The sequence below is a fragment of the Helianthus annuus genome, chromosome 16 (genome assembly GCF_002127325.2).
Source record: "Helianthus annuus cultivar XRQ/B chromosome 16, HanXRQr2.0-SUNRISE, whole genome shotgun sequence".
Classification (NCBI taxonomy): Eukaryota; Viridiplantae; Streptophyta; class Magnoliopsida; order Asterales; family Asteraceae; genus Helianthus; species Helianthus annuus.
In genome coordinates this window covers 44,387,062-44,402,173 of record NC_035448.2, presented here as the reverse complement: position 1 = coordinate 44,402,173, position 15,112 = coordinate 44,387,062, and the positions used below count along the sequence as shown (strand labels likewise).

Sequence of the window (15,112 nt, the reverse complement as noted above, 5' to 3'; positions counted from 1 at the left end):
AATCCTAAATGGCCAGAAGTAAAAATATTTCTAAAAGATTCCACCATCAAAGCTGAGGACAGGCCTGACATATTGTGTCGATTGTTTAAAATGAAGCTCGATTTCATACTCAAAGATTTGAAGGATTCCAATTATTCGGTGAGATTAACGCTGGTATGTTAGTTTTTTTTACATTTCTTCTTTTCGTGTATAATTTGCAATTAGTTGTATAAAGTACTAAATTTGTTTTTTTTCTTTTTATTTAGTTGTTTATACGGTAGAATTCTAGAAGCGTGGTCTTCCTCATGCACATATATGCTTATTTATGAAGGTCGATCACAAACTTCCTACTGTAGATCACATAGATCCATTTATATCCACTGAGATTCCAGATAAAAATGAAGATCCGAAACTTTATTCGTTGGTAAGTGATTATATGATTCACGGTCCATGTGGAAATGCTAATTTGAATTGTCCTTGCATGGTTGGTAAAAGATGTTCAAAAACTTTCCAAAGAAATTTTCACCACATACAACTGTTGATTTAAGTGGTTTCCCTGTATACCGAAGACGAGATTCAGGCCACACAGTTATAAAATCTGGTGTTAGATTGGACAACAGAAGCGTAGTTCCGTATAACAAAAGGCTTCTAAAAAGATATCAAGCACACATCAATGTAGAATGGTGTAATCAAGCCGGTTCAGTTAAATAGTTGTTCAAGTACATTAATAAAGGCCCTGATATGGCTACTGCGGTTGTTTCTGGTGTTTCAAATCCAAGCATTAAGGATAAGCCAAGAGATGAGATCAAGGAATATTATGATTGTAGATATATTTCAGCTTGTGAGGCATCATGGAGAATATTCTCAAACGAGGTTCATTATAGGTATCCTGCAGTTATGAGGCTTCCCTTTCATATGACGGGCCAACAGAATGTTGTGTATGGTGCGGATGACGATATTGATAATGTGTTAAGTAAGCCTTCAGTTGCTTTTTCAATATTTGTTCAATGGATGAAGTTAAACGAGTCAAATAAAGATGCTAGAAAGCTGACTTATGTCGAGTTTCCTTCCAAATTTGTTTGGAAGCTTAAAGATAGATGTTGGCAAGTACGTAAGACGTACCAAACTGTTGGCCGTATACATTCTGTGTCTCCTGCATTAGGCGAACCTTATTTTTTGAGGATACTTCTGAATAAAGTTAGAGGGCCCAGATTCTTCGAGGAAATACGTACTGTTAACGGTCAGTTATTCCCGACTTTTAGAGATGCTTGCTACGCAATGGGGCTCTTAGATGATGACAATGAATACGTTGAGGCCATTAAAGAAGCAAGTTTTGAAGGACATGTTGGGTATCTCCGAGCGTTATTTTCTACCTTGCTGTTGTCAAATACACTTTCACGGCCAGAGTTTGTGTGGGAGAACACGTGGAAATACTTAGCAGATGATATTTTATACAGACGTCAAAAAGAAACAAATATTTCAGGTTCTCATCTGGCTTTTTATTTTACATTCTACTTTTCGGTTTGATTATTAACAACAATTAATTTTTTTTTTCATTTTTTAGGTTTAGTGCTTCATGAACATCAAATTAAAAAACTTACTTTGTTGGAAATTGAAAAATATTTAGTTTCGAATGGTTCGTCATTACGAGGATTTAGCACGATGCCTTTCCCTGATGACGATTCGTTACGTGATGCTAATAATCGTCTAATCAATGAAGAGCTATCACATGACGTAGATGAAGTACAAGCTGAGTTAAATAAGTTGCATCAATGTTTGGCAGATGAACAACGAGCTATTTTTGACGAAATAATGGCAGCAGTTGCAAGCCGTAAAGGAGGCTTATTTTTCGTCTATGGTTACAGTGGACTTGGAAAAACGTTCTTATGGAAGACTTTGGCTTCAGCAGTTCGATGTAGAGGTGAGATAGTTTTAAATGTTGCTTCAAGTGGTATTGCTTCGTTATTACTTTCTCGTGGAAGGACAGCCCATTCTCGCTTCCATATCCCAATTAATCTCACTGAAGATTCCATGTGTCATATTAAGCCAAATAGTGATATCGCCAAATTATTAAAGGAAACACAATTGATCATATGGGACGAAGCACCGATGGTCCACAAACATACCTTTGAAGCTTTAGATAGGACGATGTCTGACGTATTTTCTGACGGTAGGAGTATTCGTTCTGATGTTCCGTTTGGAGGGAAAGTTTTTGTACTCGGCGGTGACTTTAGACAAATCCTACCAGTTATTCCTAATGGTACTAGACAACAAATAGTTTATGCGTCTTTAAGCTCTTCATATATATGGTCAAAGTGCAAACTGTTAAGGTTGACTAAAAACATGCGCCTAACAATTGGAGCTGAAAGTTCTGATATGGACTCTATCAGGGATTTTGCGAAATGGCTGCTTGATATTGGTGAAGGTAAGTTGGGAGATGATAACGATGGTGAAGCAATTATTGAGATACCAGATGATCTATTAATTACCGATAATTCTGATCCAATACAAAGCTTAATTGACTTCGTATACCCTTCAATTATGGAACAATTTCGGAATCCTGGATTTTTTTTTCTGAGCGAGCAATTCTAGCACCAAAAAATGATGTAGTTCATGAAATTAACTATCGATTGCTTTCGTTATTTCCAGGTGATGCTAAAGAGTATTTGAGTTCCGATAGCATATGTCAAACTGAACAAATGCTTGATTCATTTCAAGAAGGTTTATACTCAACAGAAAATTTGAATGCACTTAAGATTTCTGGCTTGCCTAATCATAGATTAGTTCTTAAAGTTGGTGTTCCTGTAATGCTTCTCCGAAACATCGATCAACAGAAAGGTTTATGTAACGGTACAAGGCTACAAATTACTTTTCTAGGCAAACGAGTAATAGAAGCTGAAGTAATATCTGGTGGTAATATCTGCACAAGAGTTTTTATTCCAAGGCTTAATATGATTCCGTCCGACAAAAAAATACCATTCGAATTCCAACGAAGACAATTTCCTTTATTAGTTTGTTTTGCCATAACAATTAACAAGAGTCAAGGACAATCCTTATCAAAAGTTGGTCTGTATTTGAAAGATCCTGTGTTCACTCATGGTCAGTTGTACGTTGCATTATCAAGGGTCAAGACCAGAGAAGGGGTTAAAATATTGATATTCGACGCTGATGGAAAACCAACAAATAAGACGTCTAATGTCGTCTATAAAGAAGTCTTTGGTAGCTTATAATGTAAACTGTTGATTTTTTATTCCATTAACATGTCACTTATTTTTTATCAGAGTAAATTACAAGTTTTGTCCTTTATGTTTACACCAAATTGCAGGCTGTGTCCTTTGCCTTTAAAATTGATAGGTTTTGTACTTTATGTTTCAAAATCCTACACGTTATATCCTTTATGCCTAACCCAATTTATTTTTTCTGTTAAATAAGAACATGTGCAAGTCACATGAGGGTAGAAATGTCATTTGCTAATATTATCTTTTCCCCCAATATAAACCATCCTAAACCCTAGTCTTTCACATTTCCCTCCAAACTGAAATCAACCTGCCAATTGGGGGAGAAAATTAGGGTTATGTTTACAGAAGTTGGATGAGGCTGGTGAGCTTGGTTTCTGAGGGTGGTTGTCGTTCTCCGGCCGGTGATTACCATCAACAACCCTCCTCTATTTTCAAATAGAAACGAGAAGCGGAACTGATTTATTCATCTAGAAACCTTGATGTAAAAGTGTTTAAAAAGATTCTAGTATTTGTTAACAACCTCTTTGGAGAACCAGTTCGACGGTGACTGATCATGACTGTTATCTCTGTTGAGCAGAGAGCTAATGCTGACCTCTTTGATTTCACATTTCATCTCCTCCTTGTCTGATTTGGGTTTATGGTTATGAAACCCACTAATGAATACTCGAAAGGGAGACCTGGGGGTGTTTGTATGGGTGGTTCAGTCTAGTAGTAATATTTTCCTTTATTGTTGAAAAACAGGGGAGGAGAATAAATGTGATTTGACTTTAAATCAGTGCCATCCAAGTTTGAAGATTGGTGATTAGTGATGACTGTGAAAGCCACTAATAACGTTGACTGTTGGGTGTGTGAAGACTAAATCGAAGAAGGAATTTTCATCTTCGAAGTCGCCGGCTGTGGTTATGGGGTCTCCGTCTCCGGCGTTTCGCCAGAATTTGAGAAGGCTGAAGACAAGGATGTTTATATTGGGGGAAAAGATAAATGGATTAACAAATGACATTTCTACCCTCATGTGACCTGCACATGTTCTTATTTAACTGAAAAAATAAACTGAGTTAGGTCTAAAGGATATAACGTGTAGGATTTTAAAACATAAAGTACAAAACCTATCAATTTTAAAGGCAAAGGACACCGCCTGCAATTTAGTGTAAACATAAAGGACAAAACTTATAATTTACTCTTTTTTATCATGTTAAGTATGTATTGCTCATAAATAATAAGTAAATTAATAACTTTCTCCAGCCCGGGAAGCAATCCCGGGTGATAACCTAGTTTAAAAAAAAATATATATATATATATATATACACACACACACACATAAAAGAAAACAAATATGTCTCTCTCTACCCTCTATCTCTTTCTCTATACCTCTCTCTTTTCTCTCAAACTCTCCTCTCTATACACGTTCATAGTCATCACCTGCAACCACCGGCGGAGCTCACGATAGTACTATTGATTATTCGGCGCGTGGACCATTTCCACCTCATAACTAGAGATGCGGAAAACCACTGGATATGACGGTGTAACCAAGTGGTGGAGACGAAGGATCAGAGTTACAAATGACCACTACAAGTGGCTAGGGTTCTAGCGACATGAGGATTAACGACAGCTAGGTTCTGGAGGAGAATGGCGTCTAGGTTCGGGTGGCTAGGTTTTACTTCAGACAATGATCGTGACAGTAAAAGTTAAGATTTCTTCGGGTTCTGTGATTGAGATTGTGTTTGTGTTGGTGGATGATGCTAAGATATGTTTTTAGGGGTTTAGATTGAAGAGTGAAGATCTAGGGTTTAAGGTTGGTGGCGGCGAATGGTGGAGATCAGAAAGGTTGGAAAATTGGGTTTTTGGATTTGTGTGGTGTGGATTTGGATAGGAGATAGGATTAGAGCTAAAGGAAGGGTTGGCGGAAAGGGAGTGAGTTGGTGGTGGCAAGTGGTGGTGGGTGGTGAAAAGGAGAGAGAGGGAGGTGAGAAATGATAGGTGGCGGTGGTGGTTTGGTAGGGCAGTGAGTGGTGGTTGGAGTGGTGCGGTTGGGGGCAATGGGTGGTGGTTGAGAGTGGTTTCAGTTTTACTCCATATGTGTAACGCTTCGCATTTTTGTACTTTCCTTATTTAGAAAGTGTATTCGTGTTTCTATTTATGGAAACTTGTATTCGTATCATGTTCGTATTTCATTTCCAGATTTGTAATTCAAGACTTTGATCATAATGGAGTTTATATTTTATACATATTGATTATACATGCAATCAATCATTTAAATACGTGTTCATACACAAACCAACACTTATTATACGTGCAATTATTTCATACATACTGTTAGGGTTAATTTTTAATACTTATGGATCACTTATCCTTAGACCCGCCTAGATCACTGATCCTTAAAGTCTGATGCAGGAAGTCTGAGGATCACGGATCGTTATTATTTTTATAACTTATAACAGTTTTTCCTTGTATATTTTCGTAATGGCATGCAGGACATGGGCAATATGGAATAAGACATGGCGAGAATATCGGACTTGAGTCGTTGAAGATGCTGCACGTGAGGAAATGGTTCAACGTTAACATTTTGGACGTGGTTTTGCACCTTTTTCGGACTTGTTTGTTATTTCCTTTTTAAAGGGGTTGATCAAGTTTTAGAGAACAACAACTGCTATTAGCAAAAACACACACGCTCTCTCGTGAACATTAGCTCTCGAATACACTCTCACTATAGCATACATTGTACAACACTTGATCAACTTCCGAAGTTGTAAACTCTTGTTAGCTTAATACATTTAATAGCGATGGTTTTCACTATCCGAGGTTTTTTGTGCCGGAGATCGCATTGAGATCAAGGGCTTTTTCCTCATACAAATCCTTGTGTTCATTGTTCATTACATTTCACATTTGTTCATTCATTTATCAAACATACAAGCACACTACCTCACAAAATCAGATTTGGTTACATTATCCTTTGTTTAATTTTTGACCAAAACAGTTTGGTGCCTACCGTGGGGAAAGTGGTGCTTCCACTTTTAAAAAAACCTGTTTTTTGTTCATTTCTGTTCAACATCATCACTTCTATGGCTTCTCAGGGAAAATCCACTTCAAGTGCCATGCCGACAATTACCTCATCCCTAACCAGTGCATTATTGCCTCCAATTCCACCACCATACCAGAAAAATCAGGATAACACTCAGAAGAAGACTTCATCAATCTTCCAAGGATCAACTACTAGTTCTTCTTCTACTAATACTAACAGTGATATTTCTGTTTTGTTTTCGCAGATAAAGAGCTATATGGAACAATAGGACAAGACTACCCAGAGGATCCTCGGGGAGATTGATGACATCAAGTAACAGAAGAGGCCAGCAAAGGATCACTCTCCACTTGTACCCAGGACGTTGGATCTTGTCACCCCAGCAAACGCAGCTCAGCAATCCAGGATGCCCAACATGCAGTCTCAAGGATCCTCCATTCTACAACAGGGATCACTGGCAATGACCCTTCCTTAAGAATCATTGATCCATCAGCCTGGATCATTGGCCATGACCCTTCCTCAAGGATTCTCTATCCATCAGCATGGAGCGGTGACAACCAACCAGCATCAAGGATCCTTCATCCAGTCTGAAGGATACATGGAGACGTCTCCGGCTCAAGGATCCTACTTCAACAACCCAGGATCCCCACAGATTTATGGATCACACATCCAGACCTACCTTGGTCCTAATGTATTTCAGGATCAAGGATCCTCAGGCAGACAGTCATGGGGAAGCTCTGAAATTCATGAAGGGATTTCATCCCTATGCAAACTATTGCTTCTTCTGGACCTACCGTTGTACCAGACGTGTCTTATCCTCGATATACTTCTGGCATACCAACTTCGAATCAGTCGGGAGGTAACAATTTAAATACTTCTTTTAATACTAACTTTGGTTATATGCAGGATGCGGGAATCAGCCAACCTATGGCCAGAGAATTACAAAAGCTCAAGGATATGATATCCAGTGCCCAGGAGTGGTGAACCCTATTCCTGAGATCCCGGATGGAAGTCATAGAATATCTCGGTTTACACATCCCATATGCAATGCTGAGATACCAAAGGGTTTTCAAACCCCCAACATGAACTTATATGATAGAACCACTGATCCAGAAGAACATGTAGCTCAATATAGGGAAATAATAGAAATCAATCTCATTCCCGAAAGACTAAAAGAGGCTTGTTTGTGCAAAGGCTTCGGATCTACAATTACTAGATCAGCATTGAAATGGCTGCTAAGCCTTCCTCCCTATTCTATAACTTCATTCTCACACTTAGTTAACTTATTTAATAACCAATTCTCTTGTAGTAGAACATTTGAAAGGTTAACTAGTGACCTATATAGGATCACCCAAGGCCGTGATGAATCATTTAGAGATTATGTTACTACATTTGGTAGAGAATCCTTAGAAATCCCAAACTTAGATATAGCCACTGTCGTAGAAGCATTTAAAATGGGATTGCAAAAAAGATTCTCTGGATCATCAAAACAGGAGAAGCAAGGATCCTACTTTAAGAATAACCGATCCAAGCAATACTCTAAACATGATAACCAGAATGTTCACTCGGTTGAACAAGAAGAAGATAAGGAAGAATATCCTCACATATCTGAATATTGTTTTTCTGTTGATAATAATGAATTGATGCTTACTTTATATAATTTAGGTGAGAAAGCTAGATGGCCTAAGAAGAATAAAAAGCCTACATCTCACAAGGATAAGTCAAAGTGGTGTGCATTCCATGAAGACATTGGCCATCTCACCGATGAGTGCATTGCACTTAGAAAGGAAATTGGCTATCTCCTAAGCAAGGGTCACTTAAAAGAGTTGTTGGGAAGGAAAAAGTCAAGGATCCAGGATCCTGACAAATTGCAAGAAAGAGCCACCGCTCCACCTGCAGATGCTCAAATCATCAACTTCATTTCCAGAGGTTCTGATATATGCGGAAAATCATTCTCTGCAACTAAAAGACATGCTAAGGAGACTAAGCTGGAAAATGGAGAAAGGCCCATTCGAACTTCAAATCTAACTCAGCAGAAAATCATATCCTTTGATGAGGATGACCGTGTTGACAACCAGGACCCTCATCACGACATATTAGTCATTACTTTGTTTATATCTAACCATTTTGTTCGCAGGATCCTAATTGATGGTGGGAGTTCAGTGAGCATAATTCAATTGGATGTCCTCAAAAGGATGAATACCCCGGAGTCAGAGATATTGCCGAGATCATCTGTCCTTGTAGGATTCAATAGAGAGACAAAGAATACGTTGGGGAACATCACACTCCCAATATATATTAAGGGGGTAAACTCTGTCAAAAAAATTTGTGTTATTGACTGTTTTTCTTGTTGCAATGTGATCCTTGGTAGGCCGTGGATACATGATATGAAAGTTGTTCCTTCTACATACCATCAATGTGTGAAGCTACAACTCCGTGGGGAGTAGTGAAGATTGATAGTGATCAACAGGAAGCCAAGAACTGTTACACTTCCTCAATGAAGTCAGCTTTAAAACCAAGGGCAACATAGCAATTAAAGTATCCTCCACGAGATGTCATGGAGGCAAGAGAGCAGGACATCAAGGATATAACACTGGACCCTGAGGATCCTGAATCCAAAATTTTTATAGGATCCGGGATCCTTGATAGTATTGAGTAGGATCTGGTATCCTTCCTCAAGAGGAGAAAATCTACCTTCACAATCGCTCCCTTTTTATGCATGACCTTCATCTACTTCTTTTATAGTCGCCTTAGATCTCTGACCATCATTCTCTGCACTTACTTCATTATTGAATCTTTTATGTAGAGCCTTATAATCTGGTGTAATATGTTTTACATACACCTCAATTACTTTAACAGACTCAACCATTTTGATCACTTTAACATCACTATCGTCACCCAATGGTCTTAAACCAAAATCCAAGTCCTCTCCTAGCATCCTATAATGGCATTTAACTACATCTTCTTTCTTTTAAATAACCAAGTTTAAAAGGTCAGACTTAACCTTGTTGGAAATTAACATTACCTCTCTCATATCTTTTCTCTAGAAAGTTGGTAAATTCTTCCCCATGACGGAATTCTTGTGTAGAATTAACACGGTAGTTAGCTAAAATAAAAAATGAAACGAACATTAATACAAATCATTGAATAGTGAAATGTGAAAGAAGAAGATTAAGGAACCATATCCGACGTCTGGATTGAAGGCTTTATCGTGCTTTCGTACACACCACATTTCATCCATTGTTGGAATTTTAATCGATCGAAGCTAGAATGACTACTTAACTCTAGTAAAACGATCGGAGTTATAGCTACGATGGTGAAATCAGGGCTATAATATAGGGGGTATAAAAGGGGAAAGTAAAAAGAGGTCTAAAACTGAATAAATTAAAAAAAAATATATTGAATTTGAAGAAATTGCTCTTGTCTTAACGGTAAAATATGGACGTGGTTAGTAAGTTGGACGAAAGGGACAAGATTTTGAAGACACAAGGACCAAAATGCGGAAAAACACTTTTTAGACAAAATTGAAGAATCAAAACACATGGACGAAAATAGCAATTTAGTCTAAACTAATTATTAATTGAAAAAAAGTCAAAATTGCAATTTTTTGTTGTTTTGTTCAAGTGGGTACGTAGAAAAGAAACAAAACTAAAACCGTGTGTGTATTAATTGGGAAAGGTGTATTGTGTATTATATCAAAGTCAAGGTGTGGTTGATAAAAGTCCAAATTTCACCTTAATCATTGCATATAAAAAGTCCATGGAATTGTCGTCAAAAAGGTTTTATGTAGCCAGCCAACGATTACCATCTTTTTCTTAGTTCAAATTGTCATCCATTATTGTTTAATGGTTATTTTATTCAGACGGCAAGGCTAGTTCACATCACCGACCGACCCATCAATCTGCTCTTATAAAACCACCTCTTTAATTACTTCTCATATGATTTAGGACATTAATACAGCTCTCTTCCTCCTACCCAAAAGGTAGAAACTTGTTTACTTGTCTTATGATTTGTTGATCTGCATGTTTTCAGTGGCGGATTTAGGAATTTGATGCACAGGGTTCCTTTTAGTAGATTTTCACTAATTCTCGGCATTTTTTTTTCCAAATCATACAAAGTTTCCATTATTTTTTTCTATTTTTTCCAAACTGAGGGGTTCCTGGGAATCTCCAAAACACCTCTAGATCCGCCCCTGCATGTTTCAAAGTTGATGTATGATTTTTGTGGTTGCAGGGTGTTGTTTGCATACTAATTAAGATCCTGTTTTTCATCTCCTAAAACCTTAATGGAGATTTCGCAATTCAGAGGCTTTTCAGAATTGTCAGGATTGGATGACCTTTTTTTCAACAACAACAACCAGTGGCCATATGATGATTCAATGAACATGGCATTTCTAGATCATGCACCTGTGTTTATGGAACCATCCCCAAGGCCATCTAAGCAACTCAAAACCAGCAGCTGGAATTCGTGCATAAGCTCTGATCAGCCCATCATGAATCAGAATCTAGCTGCCCCTATGGAGGAAGGCACTGTTTCTTCCAAGGGCTTCACTTACGGTGTCCAGTTTGGCAATCGCGGTGCTGCCAAAAACACTACACCTCAAGACCATATCCTGGCAGAGCGAAAGCGAAGGGAGAAACTCAGCCAAAGGTTCATAGCGCTCTCTGCTTTAGTCCCTGGCCTTAAAAAGGTAATTAACATACCCAATTCCAATTCCAAATAACAACATATACATATATATAGATATTCTTATTCTAGGTCAATTATAGGAATAATCTCATATTAGTTAAGAAAACTAAGAAAAAAACCCAAATGAACGAACCCCTTTTGCACGTGTTACATGCAAAAAGCAGACATGTTACGTGCTGGGTTTTAAAAAGGGCGCCTGAGGCGCGAGGCACACTAAGGCGCAGGTCTTAGCGCCTCAGGTACCTGAGGCGCGCTTTTTCCACAAAGCGCAAGAAAAACGCATTTTTTTGGGTTTTTTGAGGTCTAAGGCGCGCACCTTATGTATTTTGGGTGTTTTTATGCATGAAAGTGTCAACCTTAGCTAAAACTATATTTTGGATAAGGGACGCTAAAAACCTATGGATATATATAAATTTTTATATAATCTTCTTGTGCCTCGGGTACGAAAAGCCCACCGCTTTTGCGCTTTGCGATTCCCACATCATTTTTACAACTCGCCAATTTTGTACACCTCTCGCTTTTTAAAACCAAGGTTACGTGTAACAACCAAATGCTAAACGTAATATGTGACAGCCTCTGGTTGTTACAAGTAACACAGTCTACAAAAAGGTGTTACACATGACAAAACAAGGTCAATTGATTTTGGTTTCTTAGTTTTCATAACTAATATGAGTTTTCTTTCTATCCCTCTCATGTATACAGATGGATAAAGCTTCTGTTCTTGGAGATGCAATCAAGTACTTGAAAACCCTCAAAGAAAAATTGAAGACACTTGAGGAAGAGACCAAGAAGAAACCAAATGTGGAGTCAGTGTTTTCTGTGAACAGACATGGGGTGTTAGCTGATGGTAACCCACTACCTGAAGTTGAGGCAAGATGTTCCGGCAAGGATGTCTTAATTAGGGTTCACTGTGAGAAAAAAACAGGTATTGTAGAAGAAACCCTAGCTCTGATCCAAAAGCATCATCTCTCCGTCATAAATACCACTGCCATGGCCTTTGCTACTTCTGCACTGGACATAACTGTTGTTGCCCAGGTATACCTTCACACATAAATTAATCCCAAGATCATACTTAATTTTCTACAAATTAATCCATTTGATGAATACCATATTTCTTTCAGATGGATCAAGAATTCACCATCACAATGAAGGATCTTGTTAACAATCTACGTACCGGACTCCAACGATTCATGTGACTACTGTTCATTTTTCCAATCCAAATTGATGTATCCTGGTACAAGGGTCTGATGTTCTTCACACTTTTCACCATCTACATGCATGCCTAAAAATCTTGTTTTCCATGAGGTTCATTTTACAGGAGGGTTTTTTCCATTCTTTTTTTCATGGTTCACCATGTTAACAACCCTCCTGTTGTAAAGCAGAAACCTTTGATGGCTTTAAATTAGTATGGCATTTTTTTTATCAGTATTCCATTGTGGGTTTTTTGAGGAAACAGACCTTTGTAGCTCCTTTTCTGGGTTATGTATAAGTTTGATTTATGGTAATATGTATCATTTTGATAATTTCCATGGTATGTTGAATAAGTTTTAATGTTTTATATATTGTTTCGCTATCTATCTAACTTAACAAGCAACAATGTTGAGGTGCTACTACACTATTTTATTTGATACAGAATTTAATATATAAACATTTTTTTTTTCAGAATGACCGTAAGGGAACTTCCAGTTCGTTTACAGCCTACCGATATTTGAATATATAAACTGAACATTCAATCTTTTTAAATTTGATAAAAATGAAAGTTTCACGAGTAGAGTATTTATTTAGTTATATAATAGAGAAAGTTTATTGTTGTTTACTTTATATAAGTTAATATTTTAATTTTCTATTATTGATGATTATTTAAAATGCTTTAAAAAATATGTAATTCAAATATTTATTATAAACTTAAAATTAAATTTCTATAATCAGAACCCACTAAGCCAAACATTAATTGGTCAATGGCTTTAAGTTCATGGAAGTTGGTGACGAAGGTTGATATTGATGAAGAAACGACAAGAAAAGAACTTCCTTGGCGTAAATGCATTCCAATTTGTATTTGTTTTTTGTTTTTTTTTTTCTTGTTTTTTTTTTCAAAACGAGAACTTCAATAGAACCACCCAAATCTGAAAACCGGGACAGACACCAAAAAACACAACAAGACACTTGCATAATTATAAATTTACACTAATCTGACCAAGAGATAGAATTATTCTTAGTTTTATACTTAAATCAAAGAAAACCCAAAGATCTAATATCACAAAAACGTCTTCCCCTTTAACGTTAGTCCCCGAGAAAACCGATTTGTATTTATATATGTATTAAAAGGTGCTGGTGTGATGAATAGTATTTTTTTTTATCATTTAGTGATTTTCACTTTTACTTTATATAGTTTATTTTTCTTTTTAACGGCCAATAAAAAACCATTTTATTTATAATAGGGATTAACAATTGTTAACCCAACTACACCAAACGACATCAAGATTCCTACACGTTCATACACAATAAATCAAAATTACACCATTTTCCCACGTGAGCCCGATAGATCTGGACTTGTTTTTACACCAAAGAAAAGACAGTAGTCGGGCCTCCTCCTTGATGCTTTTGATGTTCGCCTGTTTTCTGTTGAAGACCAGGTGATTACGTGCTTTCCAGATGCACCATATTAAAATTTGTACAACTGCATACACCACTTGTTTCCATTTCCTCGACCCTCTTACGTGAACAAGTATTCTCCACTACTAGAAAATACACATTTCTTGACGCACATTGTACGTCATAAAACGGTAATTATGATTGAGGAGTCAAAAATTAACATGACATGCATTTGTGTGTTATGTTTTTATGACACACATTTAATGACACACATTTATGGCACACAGTTAATGACACAAATTTAATGACACGTATTCATGACACACTCATTTTATCACACCTTTTAATAACACACATTCATGACACTTTTTAATGATATACGTTCATGACAAGCATTTATGACACATACGTATGACATTAATTTACGCGTGTCATGCTTTTAATTGTTTAATTTTTTTACTATAGAATTACTAATTTGTCCTGGATACATGTATAATAACAAAAACAATAAATCTTTTTCATAAAACAAATACACACACTCCTAGGCTTGGTATGTCAAGTCTAGTTGGTGTGTTCACTTTGACACACCCTTGTATTATTTGATTCATTTATAAAATTCATCGGGGTAACCTTTTACCCAAAAAAAAAAAAAACAAATACACACACACACACACATATATATATATACCAAAACAATCCATTACATAATCATTTGTCAAGTATACTTCAAATATTTTAACGTTAACAAAAAAAGAATTGTTTGTCAATATATCGTCAACACCTAAAATACGATTTGTCACTTAAAAATAGAGGTAACATCATAAGTCGACCAATCTTCGCGAATGCCATCTATATCCACAGTCAAGTATTCCTCTACTCCTTTCCCAACATGTGACAACAATTAAATAAAATAAATCTTAAAAATCAGAATTTAATCCTAGTATATGAATTTAAGCATTTGTTTGGATATATGAGTACATATTTCTCTAATATACAGACTAAAATATGCCTAAATTTACATTATCATTGTCAAGTATTTCAACTCCTTCGTAAGCTACCTCCTTCATGAACTTCATCACATAGTAGCCGCATTCAGTACCTCCCGGCTGACGTGAACACTACACATTTAAAAATATCAAGAAATGTGAAACCATTGCGATTTAAGTTTAAACTAAAGGGTTTCAATATTTACAATATCATTACAACCACAATTTAAATAAGGGATTAACTGTTTACCCTAGCGTTAATCCAGATGAGTTTAACCTTATGTTGGCACCACTTCGTGAAGCATACACGACCGTTACCCTATAAAAAAATCAAAATTATATCAAAGCATATTCCAACTCTTTTATCATCCATTATGATAAATTGTATTACTTACGTATCAATAATTTGCCTCAACTGCTCATTGACACTTTTAGGTCATAAGGAATCAAGATAATAGCAAGTAGTTGTTTTCAGGTTTAGTACTGCCAACACCCAATGGTTTCTTCAAAATCCAAAATTCAGTCAAAATAAATAAAGATAATAGGTCTTTACGAATACTTATTTAAAAGGAAAATCAAACCCGGGATTGTAGGGCAATAGGATGATGTCA

The 15,112-nt window shown here is 36.6% G+C and overlaps 2 protein-coding genes across 2 annotated transcripts; both read left to right on the top strand.

Annotated features, from left to right (window-relative positions):
• Nucleotides 1–720: 720 nt before the first annotated feature.
• Nucleotides 721–6,540, top strand: LOC110870193. The gene is made up of 6 exons (XM_035985413.1): nucleotides 721–1,462; nucleotides 1,544–2,404; nucleotides 2,629–2,892; nucleotides 5,089–5,181; nucleotides 5,690–5,812; nucleotides 6,482–6,540. Exons 1-6 carry the CDS (start codon nucleotides 721–723, stop codon nucleotides 6,538–6,540), a joined length of 2,142 nt encoding a protein of 713 aa, XP_035841306.1.
• A 3,438-nt stretch (nucleotides 6,541–9,978) lies between these two features.
• Nucleotides 9,979–12,481, top strand: LOC110873092 (transcription factor bHLH25). The gene is made up of 4 exons (XM_022122021.2): nucleotides 9,979–10,216; nucleotides 10,468–10,924; nucleotides 11,626–11,958; nucleotides 12,045–12,481. Exons 2-4 carry the CDS (start codon nucleotides 10,520–10,522, stop codon nucleotides 12,117–12,119), a joined length of 813 nt encoding a protein of 270 aa, XP_021977713.1. The 5' UTR covers nucleotides 9,979–10,216; nucleotides 10,468–10,519; the 3' UTR covers nucleotides 12,120–12,481.
• The last annotated feature ends 2,631 nt before the right edge of the window (nucleotides 12,482–15,112 follow it).